We start from the raw sequence: 23,799 nt of genomic DNA, 5'->3' as shown, positions 1-23,799 counted from the left end.
GCACCTGTTAAATTAATACAGGTAAGTGGAGGGAACCAAGTGTTTGCTCTGTTGGATGTGTGAGTCAATGCACACTAAGGACGGCCAGCATGCAGAAAAGCCTCTTACAAGCTCTCTGACACTAATATTTTACAGATGGAATGCTGGTCAGATGTGGAATGTACCCATCAGAGATGATTCCTCTGTCTGGCTGCATCCCAGCAGAGAGGTTGTGTGGTCAAATAAAAGCATTGGATTGGCAGTGATGGTTGGTTTCAAGGAAGTACCTGAATGGCTGCTGTCCCAGGCTGCTATAAAGGTGCATGTCTGCACCTGGATCCTAGGTCTCCTACAATAAGGGAATGAATGCTAAGTATTTTCAGGAGCATGACCTCCATAACAAGACAATTCACAGAATCACAGAATCCCTTTCAGTAGAGAAAAACCTTTGCTTAAAAATCTTTGTAAAAATCACAATGATTGAAACATTTTCATTGTCAGCAAACAGTAAAGCAAAAACCAGATGAAATAAAAGAAATATGTGTTATGAAGTTCTAAGTCTTGTCATACAGGAAAAACATTAAGGAATGGACAGAAGACAGAAAAGATGATAGCTATTTAATTTCCACAGTGAGATTAAACAATTGTAATCACTTACAAACATGGGTACTTTATTTTAAATACACATGAACAGCTACAATATTCAGCCTGTAAACAGAAATGATAGAAGTGGCAATGCTTTTAAAGTGGGAGAACTGAGATGATCTACCATAATTAAATAGAGTTTAAAGAGAGTCTGAAAACAAACACTGGTGTTGAAGTAGTTTACAAAACCTCTTGGAGACAGGAGGAGGAGAGAAAAAAATTGTGGGTTTTTTTATTTCTCACACCATTTACATTTGCCTAATGAGAACAAAAATCTCAGGAAATAAATTACAGATAATGTCTGTAATCTAATATATACTTAGTATCATATTATGGTGGGGAGAATGAATACATCTCTGTGTTAGAGAGAAAGAAGCTATTTTGGTCAACTGAGAAACAGGATTTTTACTTTGAAGCAATCGATTAGTTGGTGGTACATTTGCTATATATATTAATTGAAACTGTCAAAGAAGATTAGTTAGGATGAATACTACAACCATAAGAAAACTCAAAACAAGAGATACATTCCTTAATTGTCTTTCCATTTGGATGTGTAGAACATTGATTTTGAAGGACAACAGTAGAAAAAACAGTAGTTCCACATCAATGTCATCTAGGTACAAGTGTGTTGCAAAATCTTGTCTGTGCTGCTAAGGTTGCTACCACACTTCAGATGGGGTGACACGGGGAAACTGGAAAGTCTGTCAATGGGTTTCATTAATCCAGCAGTCCTTAGGTGTTAGGAATCATTGCTTTTTCCTTCTGCCTCTTGACTTTCCAGTAAGGCTTTGGATGATGGCACTTCTCCACCCTCTGCTCCTTCATCTAAAAAAAGACAGAATTAAACATTTATACAACACACATTCACATAGCTTTTTTAACACAGCCAAATATTCGGGTTCACTGATCACCTCTGGATTGGCTTTTTTATTACCACACTCATGGGTGTTTTAGAAAGAGAGATTAACTCAAAAGATAAAGAACTTGCAGAGGCATCTTCCAAAAGCAATTGCTTATTGGTGTTGATTTGCCTGTTCCTTGCACATGCTTATTAATGTGCATTTGGCTGTAAGAAGCAGATTGGAGATAACTTTTTATTATTGTTATTCTTTTTTTTCTGGGTCATTTCCAAAGTCAAGTTAGAATATTGCATTCTTCCGAGCATTTTTTGGTTTCAGGCAGATAACACTACAGTTTATGAACATGCCAGCTATCTGGCTGACCTCCTTTGCCAAATAATATTGAGAAGAATTCACCGTCTTCACAAGATGAGGGGATTTTTTGCTACTTTGATTTAGACATTCACTCTTCCATAGGCTAGAGTTTAACGCTTACATGACTAATACAAGTAAATGCTACCTAGCATACGTGGTCATTAGATCAAGAATTCCATGCTGCTGCTTTTGATGCTCAAATTCTCTCACTGAGGAACAGGAACCCCTCTTGCCTTCATTTCCTTGCAAAGCATAATCATTTTCACATTACTTTCCAGTCCCACATGGCATTTACCAGTACTTACAGAACAGTCTGTACACCCAGATCTAAGACAGCCCATAGCTTTGGGGGTCAAGGAGAGGTCCTGTCAGCATATCTGGCTGTACCGTCTTCCACTTTAATAGTCGTAATCTAAGGGGTACATTTACAGCTAATTGTCCTGGAGACTTGCTGTAAAATATCACAAACAGCCAATACCTTGGTCTCGACCTATCACAACAAGTACATCCTGCTGTAGACAATTCAACAGTTAAAGCTCTTTGCAGAAACCACTTAATGTTTCAGGTCTTCTCAGAGGCTTGGAGGCTTCAGAGTTTTATACTGGTAAATTAAGAACTGAGTTAGCTGACACCTTTCAGCATGATGTGGCACAGCACTATTGAGGAAAGGGAGACAGAGCGACCTCCTCTTTTGGCTGTCTCTGTGGGGCTGGATGTGGAGTCTTGCAGACAGGGTGGAGGAAACCAATTTGTTAGAGGAAATCTAATCTGATAGTTGGTAGCACTTAGGTGTGCAACAGGTGCTAAGCTGTTGAGTGTATGAAGATAGTTATACGCAGCCACCTAGAAAAAATTCAGCAAGCAATAGAAGTTATTGGTAGAATAGTGCCCTAAAGCAGACTATCAAGTGTGAAAGGCCAGCGTAGCCTCTTTGCTCTCAAACTTCTTGCAGACTCCTTTTCAACCTCTGGATCACCAGTGACACCAATGAACTGTTTAACATGGTTCCAGTATGGCCTCCCACCGCAGCACCTGGGAAGGTCTCAGCCTTCCAAAACTTCGGTAGCATCAGAGAATGATCAGACAGGAGAGACATGGTCTTATTTCAGAGCTAAGTTCTGAGACAAACAGGTGGTGCAAAAAATCTCTCCAGTCCATCTCATGAGAACATTAATTTGGTGCAGTTTGCAGAGTACCTGGCAATTTATATCTTAGAGCTCCAGTCCTTGTATATTCATAAATAATAAAGTCAAGTCTCTTTCTCTCTTCTAAGCCAGACAAAAGGTATTAGCACATCCTGTTCCTGACCTTCCACTATGACAGCAGCTGACAGCATTTTAGAAAGAGAGGAAACGTGTGATCCAATGAGCATTAGCTAAATTCGAAGCAAGATGGAGAGAGTCCTCCTCACCATTTCCCATAATTTTCACTGAATCTTTCAGAGTGGAAACAAATGAGGGCATGCTTTATATAGCCACATGTTCCATCTTCACCACTTTTCTCATTTACTCAACCTCTTTGTTCTGAGCTGAAAATGGCTTTCATTTTTAACAACTTATTGTTAAAGTCAGAAACAGGCAAAAAGAGATGCCTGTGAGAGTGCCAAACATCTCACAACCAACCCATTTCCCTGTTACAGTATTTGAATGTCCAAACTTTCTTTCACTTTTGATGAATTCTTCTCATTTTGTGTGCTGTCTCATCAGAAGTTTTAACTTACAACACAATGAGGCTGTAATTCCCATTTGATACTTGTGGAATTCCCATCCCCAAAAAGCATCCAAACAGTTGGAGTGGACCTAACTTATCTTGTATTCATTTCCTATTATCACTTCTGCAAACTCCTGATAACAGAAACTGCTCCTCCAGGCATGCTCTGGCACAGCTGCCATCAATGACAAAAGCAAAGGATAATTCCATGTTCTTAATTGTTCTTCAAATCCTGGCAGTTCTGGTCCTTGTGTTTGTAACAAAGCAACAGTACATTTTGCTACAACTAATGTAGCTATGTTTCATTTCTTCTTCTTAATGCACTGGGCACCAGGAGAGAAAGATTATTCTGTCTGGAAGGCTAAGTACTTATTTTATGCTGTGCTGTAACATTTCTTTTAACAAGACTTTAACTATTTCATGTTTATTTTTATCCACGGGCAAAAAAAATCCAAGAGAGAAATTCTGCTTGCTTTAAAAAGTATATTCTTTCCAACTGCTATACTTTCCGGAGGCCAAAATGGAACAAATATGAGGAATTTATCTACAGCTGTTGTATTCTTTTGTGCTTTGTTTAACATGGTGCATCTCCCTCAAGGTTCACTCTTCTGAATAACACAAAGATTAGTTACACATAGTGTAGCAATGAATATTTCAGTGGGCTGGACTGGTTACCTCCATAGCTCCTGACACTAATAACAATATAAATTCCTGTCTAACTCCCCTTTGGTAAGGGAAATGTTTCTCTCCTGCTGGAGCCTGACCCCTGGTCATGGTGCATGAACTGTGCCAGGCGGAAGATCTATTTGGAACAAAAAACCCCAAAATATTTGAAAACCAAAGCATTGAATGTTAAGCAGCTGTCTGTTTTTCAGAATGGATGTCCAGTGCTCCAGTCGCACACACCAGAATGAGAAAATCTGTAGGGACACACTTTTCATATTCCTAAGGAAAAAATCTCTCATCAAAATAAAGGAGTTTTAACTGCACTCACAGGGCTCCCAGCTTTTCTTTGAATGTAGTCTGACACAGTGCTCGCCGACCTTCCCACCTGCTCTCCTAGATTCTCCCAGTTCCCTTTACCACCACCCTGCACCCTCAGAGTATCTGACCTTGTAGTTTTTCCCTTCTTTATTTCCACCCTCTATCCTTCACAAATCATTGCACTTTCCTTTTGCAAAAATAATGCCTCATTCCGGCACCCATTCAGATTCTTATTTTCCTCCATTTCCCAGGTTCAAGCCACGATGTGGTCATTCATTTGGTCCCTTCTCACTCTTCCTGGAAGTGCTGTTTCTACCTGCCCTCTTCTTCAACAGCAGTCTTTCGACAGGGCCATGTTGTGTTTGGGTTACAGAACCCCAAATATATGAATATAAATTAAATCACCAAAGCAAGAACAGCTTGTAATCAAAGGAATCCCCCCGATTCCAGCCTTCATGGTGCTTGAGGCTGTAAATTCAACATCTTATAATTGCTTTCAGCAATGTACAAGCAAGACATGCATCCTCAGAGCCTGAACAACCTTCGTGTAACCTACTTCAGTTCAGATTCATGGACACCCCAGCACAGGCCTCCCTCCCACTGTGCTGCCCCCACACCATCATTGCTCCTGGATGTGGGGCCACCGGCTGTGGTGGCATTTGTCACAGCAGCAACAGTCATGGGCATGAGAAGAAAGCTACTTCCAAATCAGAACATAAAAAGTAGGGGCAACCCAAGCTCAGGGCCAACCTATCATTCTCACTTCATAGGCATCAGAAAACAGATTTTTCTGAATATTAAAATCCCTCTGAAAGTAAAAAGAACTCAAATGTAAAGCTGGTGTTGATTAGACCTGTGCTAAATTAACAGAGTACCTTATTAAATTAAAGGACATGACAAAATAGGACATTGGTCTCTGATAACAAAGCTGAAAGCCTACTAGCAGGAGCAAATCACTGTAGATCCTACTCTTAAGGTATATGCCTGAGTTAGGATGATACCTGTAATTGGATTAACAGTGCAGCTTGCTGTGTTGTGGGAAATTATCTCAGTGCAGGAGTAGAACTTAATTTATAGCTGGAGTGATGGTTTTCCAAGCTGCTCAGCAATGCAACTGTGTTTGCTTTTCCTTAGGGGAACTGGAATTCATTTCCCAGCACCTTTCCTCAGGCTGCTGAACACTGGGTGGATACGGCAGACAATCTGGGTTAAAATTAGTTTGTCTCATCAGAAGGTACAAGCAGTAACTGCTTTGGAAGGTTGAATTTTATCCTAATAGAAGAAAGGAGTATTAGTATTCATGTCAAAACTGCATGGTGGCAGGAGACTTAAGGAGCAAAGGATGACTGCATAAAAATGTCTGTTTCTTGAATGTGCAGACATTACCTTCTGAAACGGAGAGCTCGGCCAGTTTGTGTGGCAGGTCTGAAGTCCCAGCACCAGCAGGAGAGCCCAGAATATCTGGTAAGGCGTTCCGGCGGCCTGCCCGTCCGGATGCTGCAAAATCTGTGACCACAGGCTCCACATCAGTCATTGCTGACTCCTTTTCCTCATAGCAACATCTGCATATGGAAAAAATAGAAGAAAAACAGATGTAGCCCAGATGGATGCTAATCACCTGCTCAGCAATACAATAGCAATAGGCTTTGCTCAACGGGTCTTTTGTTATTAAAAGCCATGTATTTCAATTCTGAGCACTTAGGCTTTATTTGTGCCCCAGAAGAAGACAAAAGAATCTCTGTGCATTTCCTTATGTTGCCATTTGCACATCAGACTAGCACAATGAGCAGCTCTGTACCTGCCAGAAACCTGTGGACAGGGCCAGCAACAGCTCTTTCTGCCAGCCACTTGTATGTCTTTTTTATGATCTGATCCCTGTTTTTAAAGTGGTTTTGCCATACAACCACTCAGAAGGGAACTGAAACTCTGTTTTGTCATACTGTCTCTTATGAAGCAAAGTGTGTTTTCTTTATTATGAATCTTGTTTAGATTCTTATTTAGAACCTTGTTAAAACAAACTCCTTTAACAGAGGAGCAAACTATACAAAGAATACCTCTCAAAAATCAAACTAAAACTCTTCATAAAATGTCTTCATCCTGCAGATATCAGACCATTTGTTTTCCTCACCTCCTTTTTAGCTTGGTTTAACCTCAGCTTGCGCATGTGATTTTTATCTCATAAATAACTGAATTCTGGGAATAATAGAACCAACAGTGCTCTGCTTCCTTGATCCCTGTCTCAAAGCCCATTGAACTGGATGGGAAAGCTCCTCCTGACCCAAATGGTCTTTGGATCAGGCACAGAGGTGTTCAGAGACTCACACCCCAGAGCAGCAGCTGGAGTGAGAACACCTGGAGCAGCAGGAGGCGATACTCAGCTGCAAGTGGCACACAGGGATAGTGTGTGCAAACTGCCATTAGAATCACAAAAGATGATCATATCAGAATTGTACACTATTTGTTTATAATTAACATATTAATTTCTAATAATTTGACATGAATAGTTCAATTGAAAACAATATTTACTTGCTCTATATGAATGCAGTTCTGTGTGCAATGTGGGAACAGGAATGTTGTCTCTTTGTGTAACTATGGTCAGTGCTTTGTGTAGGAAGGGATACAGATGGGGCTGGAGCTTTCAGTGGACAACTGACTGTATTTGGAATAAGAATTGGATAAGGAAAGTCTCAATCATTTTATCATTTCATGTTGTTCATATAAGAAGCAAAGTATCATAGTCCTCTTTCTAAAATACTGCTAGGATTGGGAAATATCATTGTTCTTATTTCATGGACAGAAAAACTGAGGAAAAGAGGGATCAAACATTACTTGCTCTGATGTGCACAAAGAGAGGGGCAGAACTTTGATTACTGATGTTGACCTGGTGTTTGTACCACAAATAATATGTTCCATTCCTCCTTCAAAGTACCTTTCAGCTGTGTCACTCCAACAAGAAGAATAGATATTCTTAATCTTCTTTGTATCTCTAAATACTTCATAATAAAAGGAATGAATCCTTCTTGGCAAGAAACAAAGGCATAAGTAAAATCTGCAAGCCTGAAAGACGAACATGCAAATAAACCACCTTCTTTAACTGAAGCCAGTACCTGAAATTTCTGACCTGGAGATTTAGCGGAAAGTTCCTGTCTTGCATGAATACAGTCAGGTCAAGTCCAAATTAATCTCTTCCACAAGTAGCACAAATATAAAGACTATACGTGGACATACAAGGATGCAACTTTAAGAAAATATACAAAGTGTGTATATCAACAGTCTCGGTTAGATACAGCATTATGCTATGTATTCATTAAAATGGGTGAGGTCAGCACTTGACAACAAATATCAAAATAAAGAGAACAAATCCATATTTACAGACACAGTCTCATGGCATTTTGTGGGTGTTCATTTTTACTCAACTGTAGGTGCCCTAAATATATTTCTCTACATGCTCACTAGAGCAAGTAAAGAGACCGTAAATTACACTTCAGAACAGAAAATACTCAGGATCTCCTTTTGCTTAGTAAAGCTGTTAAAATTTGCTCCCAATGTCAAAATATCAGTGTTGCTCCAGTTTCTGCCCATTTCTTTTCAGCCATTTAGTTGGTGAGACAGTAACACTGTTGTGAGCCAACTATTGTTCACATAAAGATGCACAGAATGACATTAACATCAAAACACGCCAAAGACTTTCTCAAACCTGTATTGTGGACTTGTTGGGTTTTTTTCTCTTTTCTCTCCTGCATGGATGTTTTGGTCCCTAAATGGTTACTTCTAAAACAGAGAGAATCTGCTCTACAACTCATGCTATATGAAACTACTCTCTTCTGTAGTACAGTTTCATCTTACCCACCTTGTGCACTTGTTTCAAATTCCTCCCTTTTCTCTCCAGCTTGTCTCTTTCTCCCCTGATGTTATCTCCCTTCATTGTATAATATGAGACAACCCATGAAGATGATGAAGGACACAGTCTGACTCTTTTGTGTACGTGAATTTTGATTTATGTGCTTGATTAAAAAGTGTGCAGAGATAAATCTAGAACGTCTGTCAGACAGAAAATCAGCTGATCATTATCCATCAGTCCAGTGGCCAGAACTCAAATGTAGCTATCTAAAAATAATAAAAGTACAACATCCTTTATATCTGTAGCAGTTACCATTATGTTTTTTTCACTTTTGTTTTTTCTATACTACACTTAAGGTATTAGAGGCTGAGAAGACTTGAGTTCAAAAGCTCAGGGCTACCCACTGCACTGGCACAGGATATTCTAAGTGTATTTGAAAGACGACGGACCACCCCAGCAGGCTTAGAATTGACATTACAAATCAAAACTTAAGTCCATTTAGGTACATATAAATCAAAACTTAAGTCTGTTTCCAAATATGACAGGCCATATTCAAAGCAGATTGCTGCTGTACTTTAGATAGATGGTATTTTGTTCTTTAACATTCTAAGGATTTTGTTCAATTTAATTCTGGTGCTCTCTTACAATAGTATTTTCTAAGGCCTACATCCAAGTAAGGATGCGGAGTTTCTCCACTCTTCATCTGTTTCTACCTTTAACTTTTTTTAACATATCCATCAGGAAATAACTATCTTTTTGGCATCTTTTTGCATCTGTTGTGTGTAGCATTTTTCGTGCTTCCTTATAGAGTAAATAATCGCCGTGTGCACAGCATCTATTTTCCCAGTTCCACTCCTCCTCCCACTGACATCATCTCCTTCAGCTTCACTGATTTCACTGTAGCCTCATCCAAGTAAAAGATACTTCCATCTTGCCAATGCCTACATGCAGTTGCTTCTCTCAGCTTCCAAATTACTGTTGTCATTTTTCTCCCGTGTCACAGCTCGCCAGACTAATGATGCGTAGCTCTAAAAGAATAGTCACAGATTTCCAGAGCAGAAGTTTCTGTACTTCCCCGGCTCCCTTTTTTCCATGGCAGAAACCAGGCCTCCCAAAAGCTGAAGGTGACTGGGTGGAAAAAAAAGTTGAGCAGGGATGCCGGCTGTTTGCAGAAGATCAGCAGTAGGAAGGCAGGTGGACCTCCCAGAAAAGCCCACCTACTAAAATTAGAGACCGAAGGCTTTGACTGACATCCCAGCTAGTTCTCCATCAGTACTCCATGGCACCAGACTGACTTCTCAGCACATTACGGGGCCATGAGATAGCACTAAGGGGTTTTGGGGAGTACTGGGTTAATTTTCCCATAACAAGCCAATGAAATCCCTGCAGGTCCACCTGGCACACACAATGTACCACTGAGCTGTGCAAGGGGGAAGGAAACACTATGCTTGTGAAAACTAGCTACAAGCAAAAGTAAAACTCAATTACTGGATCTATCAGACATATAAGTAAGTGTCCTCAGACAAAGCAACCACAGGTAAACTACCAGTGGGATTTTCTCTAAGCAAGAGAGCTAGTTTGTTAATCTTTGAATCTTCTTTTGTTGGCAGCATTTCCAGCCTCTTGGGGGAAAATGAGTCACAGGAGCTGATGAGAATTTATTTAAGTAAATGACAAAGGAAAAGAACAAACAAGTCTCCTGAAACACCTCATGTTGAGAATAAAGGGAAAAAACAGTTTACGGTGCTCAGTTGTAGCAGGTGCCACAGTCCATATTAAATGTCAGTGCTGTCTCTTCCTCACCCTATCTGTTAGGAAGTAGATAAATCACCAACATATGCATTAGTGAAAGCTCTTTTTTCTTCTGATCTCTTTACTGTCTTACACAGAGACAAAATACTGGTTTTGTTCTGCTTAGAAGGACAAACTATTCCTCAGGAAATGTCAGAAGGTTCCTGACACTGCTATTGTTGCAAGTCCATGAAGGAGACTAAAAGACCGAACACATCACTTCTTGCCACGCAGGTGCTTGTCTCCTCTCAAAAACTTTCCTCTTAGGTCTTACAAACAGTCTTTGTCTGCAATATCAGAGAAAGCTACAGTTCCCAAACAGTGTTCATTTTGAATGCCCCTTTTGTAGGAACAAACTGGAAAGCATGAAATCCTCTCACAAACACCTGAAAAATGTAAGAGAGCCAAGTAGGATTTTTAGAGCCAGATTGATTGATTTTGTGTCTTGATCTTACTTTATTCAGAAAAAACTTTAGTCCTTTTATTTGTGTGTAGTTGGATTTTATTTACTTGTAAGTAACGAGTATTCTCTATGCATCTTTACCCCAGAAGTCTATAGATTCAGAAGCTTCTAAATAAGGAGAACAGAAAACTTAAAGTATGAAGTGGTTTGCCCTGTGCAGCTGAGATGAAAACCACATCTCCTCGCTATGCAGTTGCCATGCTTTCACATCCTCTGCTGCAGCTGCACCCTGACAGCTTTGCCTCCTCCTCCCAAAAATTGTGGAATAGGAACATTTTCATTATACGCGCTCATGTAATCCTTACGCTTTATCCTGAAGTACTACTGGACCACAGAAAAGGAAAAAAGTTAGGAACATTCATGCTTTTATGGAAGACAGTCTAGAGATTATGGTGATAACAGTAACCTGCATAGCAATTTTTGTGAGAAAAATTTCTGTTACACATTTTTTCTCATCAGTAACATTTGTAACACACTCATTAAGCCTAGTGCTGGGAAGCACACAGAAAAATAAGCAAGTGGTCTTTACCATACCTATATCAAACACAGGAGTCCTGATTCTGTTTGGGGTTTAGGACAAGACCACCTTTCTTAATACATGAAAGCAACATAGCCTAACTGTATAGCTAACTATAAGGAAGTTAGAAATGAATCACACTGGGGGAAAAAAAAAAAAAAAAAGTAGATTTGTTAGCTTTCAGGTTTTTTAATGCATCACTAAAGTTGAAACAAGAGTTCCTTTTATTATTTCATGTCAGAAAGATTATTTGGGTTTCCTGTATCAACAGAGATGGCCTCTCTAGTTCATGTTCTCTGCAAAATTCATGAGCTGTTTTCCTATACAGAAAAACTAAATTATATCACATCTCCGTAAATCTACAGTGCAGAAGCATGTCTGAGTCCTTCTACATCTTCTGCCTTGGTATGAATATTACAGCCAATAAAACACATGATATTTTTGGGAAGATATTTGAAAGTTTGGTGCATTGCATAACACGTTTTCACTTGTGGTTCTTTGCAGTGTACACAGCGGGACAGACATTAGACACCAATGTCTTGTGTGTTTTTTGCTCTCTGGATATATGACCTACTCTACACTCTTGCACTAGGGACAACATCTTTACTGATAGTGTGCAAAAATGGCTTCCATACATTATTTTCCCAGTCCTAAACTGGTCAGCCTGGGATACTAAGATTACACCATTCCTCCATATCCTGCCTTGGTGGTCTCAGAAGCTCTGAATGAAGGGCCAAGATCTTGATCATATCGCTCAGATGCTCATCAGTTTGGGGTACAGAATCTGAAAACCTTGGCCAAAGCTATAGGATAAAGACAGGAGCTGACAGATTTTGTCCCTTGGTAAGTCAAATTTCTAGATAAATCTTGTCTATGCTTTCATAAGACATGAGGAAATAATTTTTTAAGTATTAAGGACCATCACAAACCACATCAATCTTCAACTCCAAATGCAACACATATGTTTTGCTGTCTCCTAAAAAGCATAAGTGCACTTGTATAGGTACTGCAGCTGAAAGGGCTGGAGTAAGCCAGGATGGCATGCCAGTGTTACAAGGTATGTATGGCATGAAATCACTTTCTATACAAATTAAATAGGATGGACTTTTTTCTTCCTCATACTGGTACTTCAAAAAATTCAGCTCAATTGCCTGATCAGCTCCATAAAGCCAGTATTATACTCGTGGAAAAGACAAGAGGAAAAAAAGCCACATAATTTATTAGTCATACTGTTGTTAGACTTCGGGAGAACACACAGATATCATGGTGTGGTTCACCCTTTACAAACCTGAACAGAATAGAACAGCTTTACCGTGAGCTGTGTTTGAGTACGCAGAGTGATCTGATGTACGGAGAACACATTAAGAAGCCAACAGCAGTTCTAAGTAATGGTACAATTTTCCTATTGTGAAATAAAATAAAATAACGAAGAGAGGGGAAGGGGTCATGATACTGACCACTGAATCAGAAGTTATCTGTAGCGAGTAATAAATGAAGTGACATTGGCTGAAGGCAGTCAATACAAGCGAGCAAAGCACTTTCCAAATGTCTCTGAGTGACCAAAAGCAATGATAGACATAAGCTTTAGTTGACTTCATGGGAAACACAATTCAACAGGGAAGAAACTCTAATGCACCAGCAATGCTGGAAAGAAATCAAATGCATCCCCTACTACGGAATAAGAAAGGAAGCTCAATGGAAGCAAACCAACCAATCAACCTAATTATTTCTCTTTTATTTTGGCTGTTCATCCCTTCTAGAGTTTTAATTTCCTATTGCAAAATGTATAAATATCCCATGCCTCATGTATACACAGTATGCTTTCTGAGTTCAGCCACAGAGCTCCACCCTTCCAAATCCTTTCTTAAGATTTGCATCTGGCCTGAAATCCAAGAGAAGTTTGCCCACCCACAGGAACATACCTGAGGAGTAATTTAGGAATTATTTAGTAATCATTTTGAATGCTAATTTTGCAGTAGCCCTGCAACTACAGCATTGCAGTTAACTCTGTATTTATGGTATTTCACATTGCCAAAGGCACACAAGGAAATGAGCATTCTTACTGTACCACTTAGTTCTGTTACTAGTCATACATGCACTACACCTTCCCTGCAGGCTCTCTGATCTCACAGTATCACAGTATCACAGTATGTTTGGGATTGGAAGGGACCTCGAAAGATCATCTAGTCCAATCCCCCTGCTGGAGCAGGAACGCCTAGGTGAGGTCACACAGGAACATGTCCAGGTGGGTTTTGAATGTCTCCAGAGAAGGAGACTCCACAACCCCCCTGGGCAACCTGTTCCAGTGCTCTGTCACCCTCACTGAGAAGAAGTTTCTTACCGAATTTAAGTGGAACCTCTTGTGTTCCAGCTTGATCCCATTACCTCTTGTTCTATCATTGTTTGCCACCGAGAAGAGCCTGGCTCTGTCCTCATGGCACTCACCCTTTATATATTTATAAGCATTAATAAGGTCACCCCTCATCTCCTCTTCTCCAAACTAAAGAGCCCCAGCTCCCTCAGCCTTTCTTCATAAGGGAGATGCTCCACTCCCTTAATCATCTTTGTTGCCCTACGCTGGACCCTCTCCAGCAGTTCCCTGTCCTTCTTGAACTGAGGGGCGCAGAACTGGACACAATATTCCAGATGGGGTCTCACCAGGGCAGAGTAGAGGGGAAGGAGGACCTCTCTCGATCTACTAACCACCCCCCTTCTAATACACCCCAGGATGCCATTGGCCTTCCTGGCCACAAGGGCACAGTGCTGGCTCATGGTCATCCTGTTGTCCACCAGGACCCCCAGGTCCCTTTCCCCTACACTGCTCTCTAATATGTAATTTCCCAACCTATACTGGAACCTGGGGTTGTTCCTGCCCAGATGCAGGACTCTACACTTTCCCTTGTTAAATTTCATCAGGTTATTCCCCGCCCATCAGGTTATTCTCCTTGTTCCTCAGCCTTTGAACTGAGAATTCTTTAGGGAAGAATCAAAGGACTTTTCTCTCTGCTTTGGTACCTGCTGTCCCAGCAAATGCTTCCTGCAACACAGACAAGTCAACAGCTCCATAAGCCAGCACATGCATCTGTCAGTACTGTATTCTTTATTAGAAGCAGCAAGGGGTTTGCTTGTCTGCTTGCCATCTCTGGGGAAGAAAACTACTGACAAAACCACTGGGAAAGGCTGAGGCAGCAAACACACTGGAGTCCACTGATGCAGTGCCCTCTAGTAAAGCAATGAGCACAGTGCAACACAAAAAGCAATTGAGAGAAGATGAATTTACAATTTAGCAGATGTATGAGAATGGAACAATCCTATGCACATGACCAACACACCTATGTACCAAAATTCTCTTACTGGACAAGGCCCAAGTCTTCTTGAGATCTTACTGACATGAATGAGGAATGTTGCTATGTAGTTCAGAGTGAATCAAAAGGTACTGGTACAGACAGGAGATCCCCAGGAATGGAGATCCTCGTGGAAGTGCTTACAGAAGAGAAGGAGTTGCAGAGGAAGAGGAGTTGCCTGGTAGCCGCACGTGGGCACAAAGGGCTAAAAGGCAGGAGCACAAGGATGACAGAGAAGGAAGAGGCGTGGGGAGCCTGCAATGATGGCTTAGTACACAGAGAGAAGATTAACTGAGGGTCTGTCTGAGATTAAAAAAATGACATGGCAAGCTAAAGCGACACAGGAAGAAAGAAGCCTCTGGAACCTTACTGAGGAAAAGGAATGAAATCAATAATCTGGAGCGTCTTTGCAGGACAAGGGTTGTGGAGGCAGGGAGGAGGAGAGGCTTGGTGGAGTTTGGGGAACATTTCAGGGGACCAGGTCTGCTGGAGGATGCACGTAGAGATACGCACTACTACGGATTAGCAGCAGACTAGCCAGGTAGCAGTAAAACAGGCATTGTTTTGCTTAAAAGGTTACGTGTGTAATTATTCCAATATGCTCACATGTAGAAAACCTGAAGAGTCTGCACAAGAAATACATGGACAGTTTACTACACCAATTTTTTTAAATTATTTTTGAGGTCAATAAATTATTTTGTTAACATGAAGTGTCACAACACTTCTTTAACTGAATACCTAGCTATTTGTGATGATCCTTGCAGACAGATGTTGTACAGACCCCTCAGAAAAACAAACAACTGCAATGCGAGTTTCCACACAGACATGCCACCATGAAGCTCCGCATAACTACTTCCCCCCATAATTATTTATTTTGTCTCTTGCTTCAGTTGCGGGGTCTTCTATCCCAGAAATGATCTGCGTTTCCTGAACTATTCTTCAGGCTAATCCATGAATGCTTCTGGAAAACCAATCAAAAATACTTCATGTAGCATTCTTAACTGGATAGGGTGTCGGAAAGAAAACAGTGTTTGCGCAACTCCATAAATGTTTAGTTAGTTAATAAAATATTATTTTATTAACTCAGTTCAAGGGTAGTAAAAGGTCTTTGATTTTCCCAATATAAGTGAACTATTGTAGGATAATTCTATAAAGGCTTCTCAGATGGAAGAAGAGCTGGTCTACCCAAAAGTTTTTCCAATGACTGTTTTCTAACTAATAAAAGACATTTTCTCTTCCTAAAAACATGGTCCTGACTGTGTCCTTAGGTGACCACTGATGCTGGAAAGTTCTACAAAATAATTTTGGTTCAGCTTCCCCTCAGAGGAAGATGAACCAACAGAGACCATTGTACTTTTCACAATAATATGATGACTTTAAGTGAGCCCAGTCAGAAAACAGCCATTTGGGATGTGAAGTCTAATACAAACCAAATGGAGCTAAGCCCCAGCTGCAAGTCACCTTGGTGCACTGAAACACCATTTAATGAGTCACTGAAGTTTCCTATTGCTGTGTTTGACATGTCAGTGACATGTCAGCATTCACAAAGATGAAAAATCAATAGGACATGTAGCTACATTTTGAGAAGTCACATCACACAACTTTTCTGCACTGTCTTCTAAAATTGCATTTTTAATCTAGATCCTAAGTTGCCTGCTCTGTATGTTCCATTTATATTTCATTTATGCTTTAGCTTATGTCTTTGCTTCAGATACAATATTTCTTCAATATTAAATGAATAATTTTTCATTTTCGTTCAACATGATGCCTACTCTAATACAATTCCACTCAGGTCATATCCTCTAGAGCATACCTGTTCAATCTTGGCAGTAGTCCATTTTAATGACTTTAATGAAATTACAGGTAGAAAAATCCACCCCATTCTGTAGTGACTCACCAAGAAAATAGACTGAGACTTGAGAAATGTGTCTTCCCATAGCCTTATAATTTAAGTTAAATAATGACTTTGATTCACAAGACTTCCCAATTATATTTACAATAGACTTTAACTTACTAAATTCAATCAATTACAGTTCACTGAAACATATCTGGATAGTATAGGTTTACATTTTGATCCTGCATTTATGCATGTACTTAACTTCATCTAATTGCAAGGCTTCTGTTCCTTCCATTGAAATTTGATAACACAGACAGGAGACGGCACTAAGTATGTGCTCATCAACATTCAGGAGCAGGCCACTTGGTCAGATTTGTCCCACTCAAGATTTGGAGATAAAGAGTCTCCAGTGGTTCACACACCTGCTGACACAGTCCCTGGTTAGTTGTCTGCACCAGAGAGTCTGTGACTGCACCTCAATGGCCAGAGACTGCGTGGCATTTACATGCACACACAGGTACAATGACCAGAACAAGGCAAATCGCAGATTTACTCCTCTGATAGAAAATTTTGAGACCGGAGGAAAAACTTAACAAACAAAATTTTCCACAGAACAGGGAATATCAGAGAACAAATATATGAGAGCATCTTGTCATTAAATTTTCTGGGAATGAGCCTGCTATACCTTGCTCCAGTGAACAGCACCGATGAAACAGAATTTCAAATAAATGAAAAAAATAACCCCAAACACACAATGTCTTGGGGACTAATTATGGAAACGAACAGTCTATATCATTAGCCACAGTATACACTAAGAACTTTTTCCTTGCAGCTTATTTTGGATTAATTTTATGCTTCAGGTGAAGGGTTTATCCACAGTACTACACTTGCTCCTGCCTTCCTGGTTTTAGATGACTCCAATTTGTTGTCTCCGCATCTCTGCTGAAAGGTTACAACTGATCACAGTGATTTATAAACCTCCCTGACTTTCATGCTATTTCAGCCTGTCTCTTTTTCCTATGAGAATAGGCCTAATAGGTGAAATTCATACTAGTTATAAGCCTAAACCAGTCAGTGGAATTACACCTGGGATTCATTTAGTTTAATTTCTTTAGCCTTTCAATATAATTCTATTTTATGAAAGTATGAATCATCTCTATTACCCTCCAATGCCCTTACCCTAGGACATTAAAACAGCCTACCTGTCTTAGAGCTTCATGGGTATAGACTAGTTTGGTAAAACAGACATATTTTGATCAAAAGTCTAGTAAAATATACTAAGGAAATTATTTTATTGTCTCCCTGAGCTTACTTGGCAATTGGGAAAAATTATTGTCTCTCAAAAAAGTAAGTCCTAAAAGCAAATCCCTACTTCCAATTATTATAGCCTATCTATTGTTTGAGAACGAACACTAAACAGTAATTTCCAAGACATGTACTGGGCTGGCAGTCAGATAATTTCCACACAGATGAATTAATGTATTTCAAATCAATTAAAATGACCTCTAATTAAGGCAGATGGCTTCAGAAGAGTCTTTTACATTTTGGTAAATGATCCTTCAGTAAACATGCCCTCCTATTGAAATACCTGGATAAAGTGCTTCAAATAAGGACCAAAAAAAGTGTATTTATATCCCAAATTATAATGAGGCGGTGAAAACACCCAGTAGATATAGGGTCATTTAAAAGATGACAGAGTAGAAAGTTAACGTGTGTTTTTTATAAATGACTTGAATCAAGTACAGCTTGACCCTTAAGCTATTTTCAGTTAGAATGCCACCAGGCACAGAATTTTTATTTAACTTCCTTAGCCGACATGGGTCGTTGACACTTAAGGAAGAACAGACAGATGGAACCCAAAATATAAGAAAGCCATCAAGTCTTGCTCCTATTTGTCATACAAACAACATTAGTTGGGAGGTCCACATACTGAATGTTTTTGTTTTAGAAGTTCAACATAGAGCTTTCTTTATCCATCACCTTTATTATTTTTAGTTTAACATTTAGTCTGCTATATTCTGATGGAGAGGTGGGTTTAGTTTTGATGTGTCAGACCACATCCATCCTCCCAACAAAGAGTTGCAAAAACAAGTAAGATTCATCTGAGCAAATGCTTTTACTCTGCTTTCCTTTGGAGCAGAATTGGGTAGGATTTTCCTACTGAAAACTGTTTTCTGTTGTAAAGGAATCCACACTTCCACTGCACGGGGGTCTGTTAGAACCATGCCATTCCTGAATCAGATCAGCTTTAACAGAACTTTTTACTAGGTCCAGGCAAGAGAGAGCTTGCCAGCCTCTGCGGAAGAGTTACTTGGATGTGGTAAGGGGCTGGCATGGGCTGGGAGGACAGCCAGCTTGAATGGATACAGTGAGTGCTTTAATTGTGAGGCTCTTCATTACTTCTGAAGTTCCCATTTGCCGGTTATATCCCCGCAAGCACACCAACACGACCTGACAGGGCTTCCTCACCCTGGAAAGAGCCTGCGTACAGCCCTGGTGGTACAGGACACTTCCTAAAATGTTAGGAGGCCAGGAAAGCCCAGACTTTGCTTGGCTTTATGACAGGGTGGTTCCTTTGTGCTCTTATCCAGCACTGAGACCAAGACGGTCAAACCCTAGCAGCCACACAGGCCATGTAAGGAGACTGGGCATCCTCCACATCAACTCCTCCCTCCTTCACCCTGAAAGATGCAGCACCAGCCCTGCCTCCCCTCTTCCGACCCTCCCGTGGCAGCAAATGCCTGCTCTCCTCTTTCTCTGCCCTTCTGCAGCATCAAATTCACCCCCCAGCAACACGTACCCCCAGGACACTCTCACTCCACCCAGAAAGTCCCAGTGCCCCCACCCAGCCCCACAGCACCCCAGCAAGAGCCGACCCCGTCCCCATTGAGGCTCTTCCCCGGCATCACCACGCGTAGCCTCCCCGCAGAAAGGCAGACAAAGGAGCAGAGACGCCCGGAGCGGGGGAGTCAGTCACATCCGCCATGTCACTCGCCCAACTGGAGGCACGCTGATGCCAAGGAACCAGGTGCCCAAAAGAACCCATTTCCACTCACATAAAGAGAACTGCTCAGTGCTGGCGTTTTGTAGCCTTCAGATTTTAAATTGGAAATACCCCACCCTTGCAAGCTCCTCTTAGGATTTTGCTGCCTCTGTGGCATTGCCCAGCGTGTGTACATACCTGTGTAACATGTTGTTTGAGTTCAGGAGCTGCTGTATGCTCAGAAACAAATTTTTCCCATCTGCTAAGCTAATGACCTCTTCTAAAATGGCTATGAGCTCTGAACATTTCCTTTTTTAGCTTTGCCAGCATAATCATATTACAGCCTCACACCTGGCAGTGTAAATTAATCTCTCTCTTTTTTGTTGTTTTTTCCCCATGCAAATTCCTCAGAAGTGGCTTTTTTTTTTCCCCCACCACATTGTCTTATTAGGCACAGATAAGAAAAGAAGGAGGAAAACAGGCAGGCATTCATTGAGCAGGTCTTTTTGCAAACTGTTACTTCTATTTCTAGACAGATCGAAACCAACAGCAGTATTGTTCTGGAGGACACGTTCTACAAAGATACACCTTTCCCACAAACACACAGACCTAACTGCATTTCTTAATGGAAACTCCAGGCAAGTTTTGTTTGTGGAAGTGTGGAGTTAAACTTTTCAAAACAAAAATCTGGAAGTGATACTGACTGACTCCAGCTCTTTGGTGGGGTTATGCTGATGTTGTTGTACTCAAAACATTTACTCCTTGTCTTACGTACTGGCATTTACTTCTGCATTAAGAACTGTATCTTCAAAAGCTGGTCAAAAATAAGAAGGTGCTTGTCATGCTTTCCCATTGAAAATGTATCCTTAGAGATGGTGGATTCCCTTTTACTAAACTTCACAGGACACTGGAGGTCAGTAGAGCCTACACCTCCTCCTTAGAGTCTTGCATGAATCCGAGTGGAGAACTGCAGATGTTGCAATTTCAGGGTACTTTTTTCTGCAGATGACCTCCTGTTCTTGAAGAGCTACAAAAGACTACAGGCACCATGGGAAACACTCTTACACGCAAATAAATCTCTGCAGATATCCCTCCACAAAAGCCCTGCTCATTTATTCATATTGCGGGGGGATCAAGATTTGTTTCCACCTTAGAAGTTTCAACACTCCTCTCTAAACTGCAAAGAGTCCACCAAATTTGTGACAACTGAGAGAAGGCCTGACAGGCCAGGTCCAAGCACAAGCAGCTACTTGTGCTCAGTTCAGAGCTGTGTGTGGACAGTGCTCCATCTCAGACTCCTCCTGGTCACAGAGAGCTCCAGAAGCCCGGCTGTGATGACTCTACAGGGCAGACACGATAAAATGCGTTTGAAGGGCCACATGGATGGTGGGTTCCCCCGGTTTAGCCTGATGAATCCCTCTTCCCCTCTGAAGAAGGAAGAAAGGCACCCACAGAGAAACTGAACCCATTGCTGTACTTCTCATTAGGGAACTCCCTAAAGTACTGACTCACAGCCAAAGAACAGCATTTGAACATATAATCTAGAGTATTTTTTTTTTTTTTCAATCTAACCACACTTATTATACCAAAGAAGAATCTTACTTAAGTGTTTCAGCAGAGAGCCTTGAAAGATAGAGATGACTTCTAAGATGTGTGAAGCCAGCAAGCAGGAGAACATCAGCAAGGCTAGGAACATTTAAATAGGGAACTTTTTGCTTAGTTTGTTCAAAGCAGCAGGAGACAAGCACAGCTCTTTAAAGTTCATTAGGAATGATAAATCCTTATGAAATGTTGTCACAATAACTTAAAAACAGCCTGAAAGAGGTAGAGAACACAAATTGTAGAATACATCTAATGAGAGCATAAGAAAAAAATCTACTTACAGGACAGCAAAAAGGGGTTGATGAATACCAGAGACACCCAGAAACAACTAGAATGTGATCTCAATGTCTGGCTTTCAGCTGACTACAGCAAAATGCCAAGGGAAAGCTGAACAGTTGCCGAGAGGGAAATGAAACTTGAATACATTTAAAATAAATACACGGACTCCAAATTCACATAAAATTACACATGCCTTACAGGCAGACTTCTGGACTTTAGTCTTTCCATTCAAGGCATTTCTGGTACAAAAATAAGCCCTTAACAACCAGATCATCAAACTAATTCTCCATCCTCCCATAAAGGAGAGCAAATCTCTCTGCGCCAGCAGTGCTGCTGTGTTCACCCCAAAAGTGGCAACAGCTGCCTGGATGCCATGTAGGAGAGCCAGCTGTGCCTGTGTGATGGCATCCTGCTGTCTGAAACAACAACACATAACTCTGGCATAAAAATGGCTTTCACACTGTAATGAGAGAAATCATATTTTCTCACTGCATTTTCAGCAAATGTCTACAACAGAGTTAATATTTCAGTGTCTACAAACAGAGAGTTTCACAGCAGACAAGAAAGCTACTTGGAAATAACCATAGTGCTTTATTTTCTATTAGCTGTCAGACGATTTGCATGGAGAACCAACCAGGGGGTCGTCTAGTATGGTCTGCTGGCCAATCTGCCCTGTTCTGCTCCCGAAAACGCCAAGTACCTTAAAGTTCAACTTTCAGGTATGCCTGCAGCCCCACAGCATCGTCCTTCTTGGAGAGCAGCTGGGAGTCAGCTACAGAAGAAAGCCACCACTCGAGCTGTGAGCAGTCACGGAGAGGAATGACCAGGAAGGTGCCAGCAGCTCTGGCTTCCACTGTCTCCTCAAAAATAACCTGCCCTCACACAACTATCAGAGAAGTAAATCAACACTGGAAAAAACAACCAGAAAGGTCTGAAGCTATACAAATAAAAAAAGCTGCTCGTGTGGTGAGTACGTCAGCAGGGGGGAAAAAAAAAGGAAAGGAACACTGAAGAAGAATTAACTTCTCAGTTGAGGAAATGACTCAACATTTTGTACAAAGTCAAGATAGTCTCCGCCTGACATTTTTCAGGGTCAGTCACCCACTGGTAGGGAACTCCAGGGAAGGTGGGGTTTTATTACCACTGGATAGGCTTCTTCCATCATAGAGGACCCAAGCTGAGTAAAACTCAACTGCTGCAAATGCAGAGCAATCAGGGTCTTACCACATATTCTTCACATCAGCCAATTACTTATTTACTGAAGTACTGTGTCATCTCTGTTTCAAATGTTTAACCTATAAATAAAGATTTAAAAAGGAAACAATTTGCTTAAATGGTTATATTAAGTTAGCCTTCAAATCAGTTATGTATTTATTTGGGTACAGTATGAAACCACATTAAAGTCTACACTGATCTATTCCACAATTCAGCACTTGCCAAGAATAACATTTTCTTCCCCGTATTCTCTCTCAGATTAACATTCTTCCCTCTGCACTTTCATATTAAGTGATAATACTTCATGAAACCCAGTACAAACTTTGCGAAGGGGTCAGAGAACCCTGGCCTGTTCCACAGGTACTAGTTAGAAAAAATGCTGCTCCAGAAAGTTATTAGAATAATAATGCAAAGATGAGCATTTTGAAGTTGGTAGGGGTTCATCATGGTGAAATTACTGGATTTCAAAACACTGCAAAATAAACTACACCAATTCTCAACCTCCACCTCAACATTTCTGCAATGTTAACTGATATAATAAAGAAAGCAAAAATTTACAGGAAAAACTGCAATCCTCACTGAAGCTTTTATCACTCTGTAAAATTAGTTTTCCTCTTGTAGTTGTCGATTATGGCTATTTTATTGGTTTCACTTAATTAACTATCCAGAAGAAACTTCAATGACTTAACTGTCCTTGGCCATTGGTTACAAGATACGCTTCATTTATTTTACAAGAATAGTTGGCAAGGCAAAGCAAGAACGGGTTTCTAATTAAGAACCAGGATCTGAAGAGACTAGTGTGAATAAAGGGAAACAGAAAACGTTATCAGGGTCACAGCTGCAGTAGCCACCACGCTGATGCACACACACACAACCCAGCTGGGGTGATGCAATGGCTAGAGCCCCATTAACCCCCTTTCCAACCTATTTTCTCTCCTTCTATTCCCCCCCTCCCTTCAATAAATCATGCCTGGAATCAGCCGGAAAGCACATTGTGAATATTATCTCAAGTTAACATTATATCTTCTTCCAAATCTGTTGCTCACCTGAAGACCAAAACTTGTGTTTTTACTTCAGCTGATATATTAGTGAACAAACCACTGGTACAGTCAGAGCTCTGAACCACATGCTTAGCCTGAAATGCTTTCTTTGCACATATGCCCTTTCAAACCTGACATTTTCTGTGTTGATTTTCGCTGCTTTATAGTTACCTACATGCTGAGGAGAGAAAGAAGACAACATGCACATAACAGAAGGTCTGTTGATGAGTTCTCTCTTTTCTATTTGAAAGTTAAGAAGCATATATTTCGTACATCTTTGCAGCTCTTCAGGGTTTCTACCAGGTAAAGGACATTTTTTCTGAACCGTTACTGCAGCTTCCAAAGCTGTGACTCA

At 40.7% G+C, this 23,799-nt stretch overlaps 1 protein-coding gene across 1 annotated transcript; it reads right to left on the bottom strand.

Annotated features, from left to right (window-relative positions):
• Positions 1 to 1,363: 1,363 nt before the first annotated feature.
• Positions 1,364 to 21,895, bottom strand: PKIB (cAMP-dependent protein kinase inhibitor beta; the record flags this gene model as incomplete). The annotated part of the gene is made up of 3 exons (XM_080341871.1): positions 21,890 to 21,895; positions 5,919 to 6,094; positions 1,364 to 1,449 (listed from the first exon to the last, which is right to left on the bottom strand). The coding sequence occupies exons 2-3, from the start codon at positions 6,064 to 6,066 to the stop codon at positions 1,364 to 1,366; spliced, it is 234 nt and encodes a 77-aa protein (XP_080197997.1). The 5' UTR covers positions 6,067 to 6,094; positions 21,890 to 21,895.
• Between the last annotated feature and the right edge of the window lie 1,904 nt (positions 21,896 to 23,799).

This window comes from Nesoenas mayeri (genome assembly GCF_963082525.1).
Source record: "Nesoenas mayeri genome assembly, chromosome: 3".
Taxonomy (NCBI): Eukaryota; Metazoa; Chordata; class Aves; order Columbiformes; family Columbidae; genus Nesoenas; species Nesoenas mayeri.
Note: the sequence above shows the minus strand (reverse complement) of the source record. Positions and strands in the feature narration are given on the sequence as shown.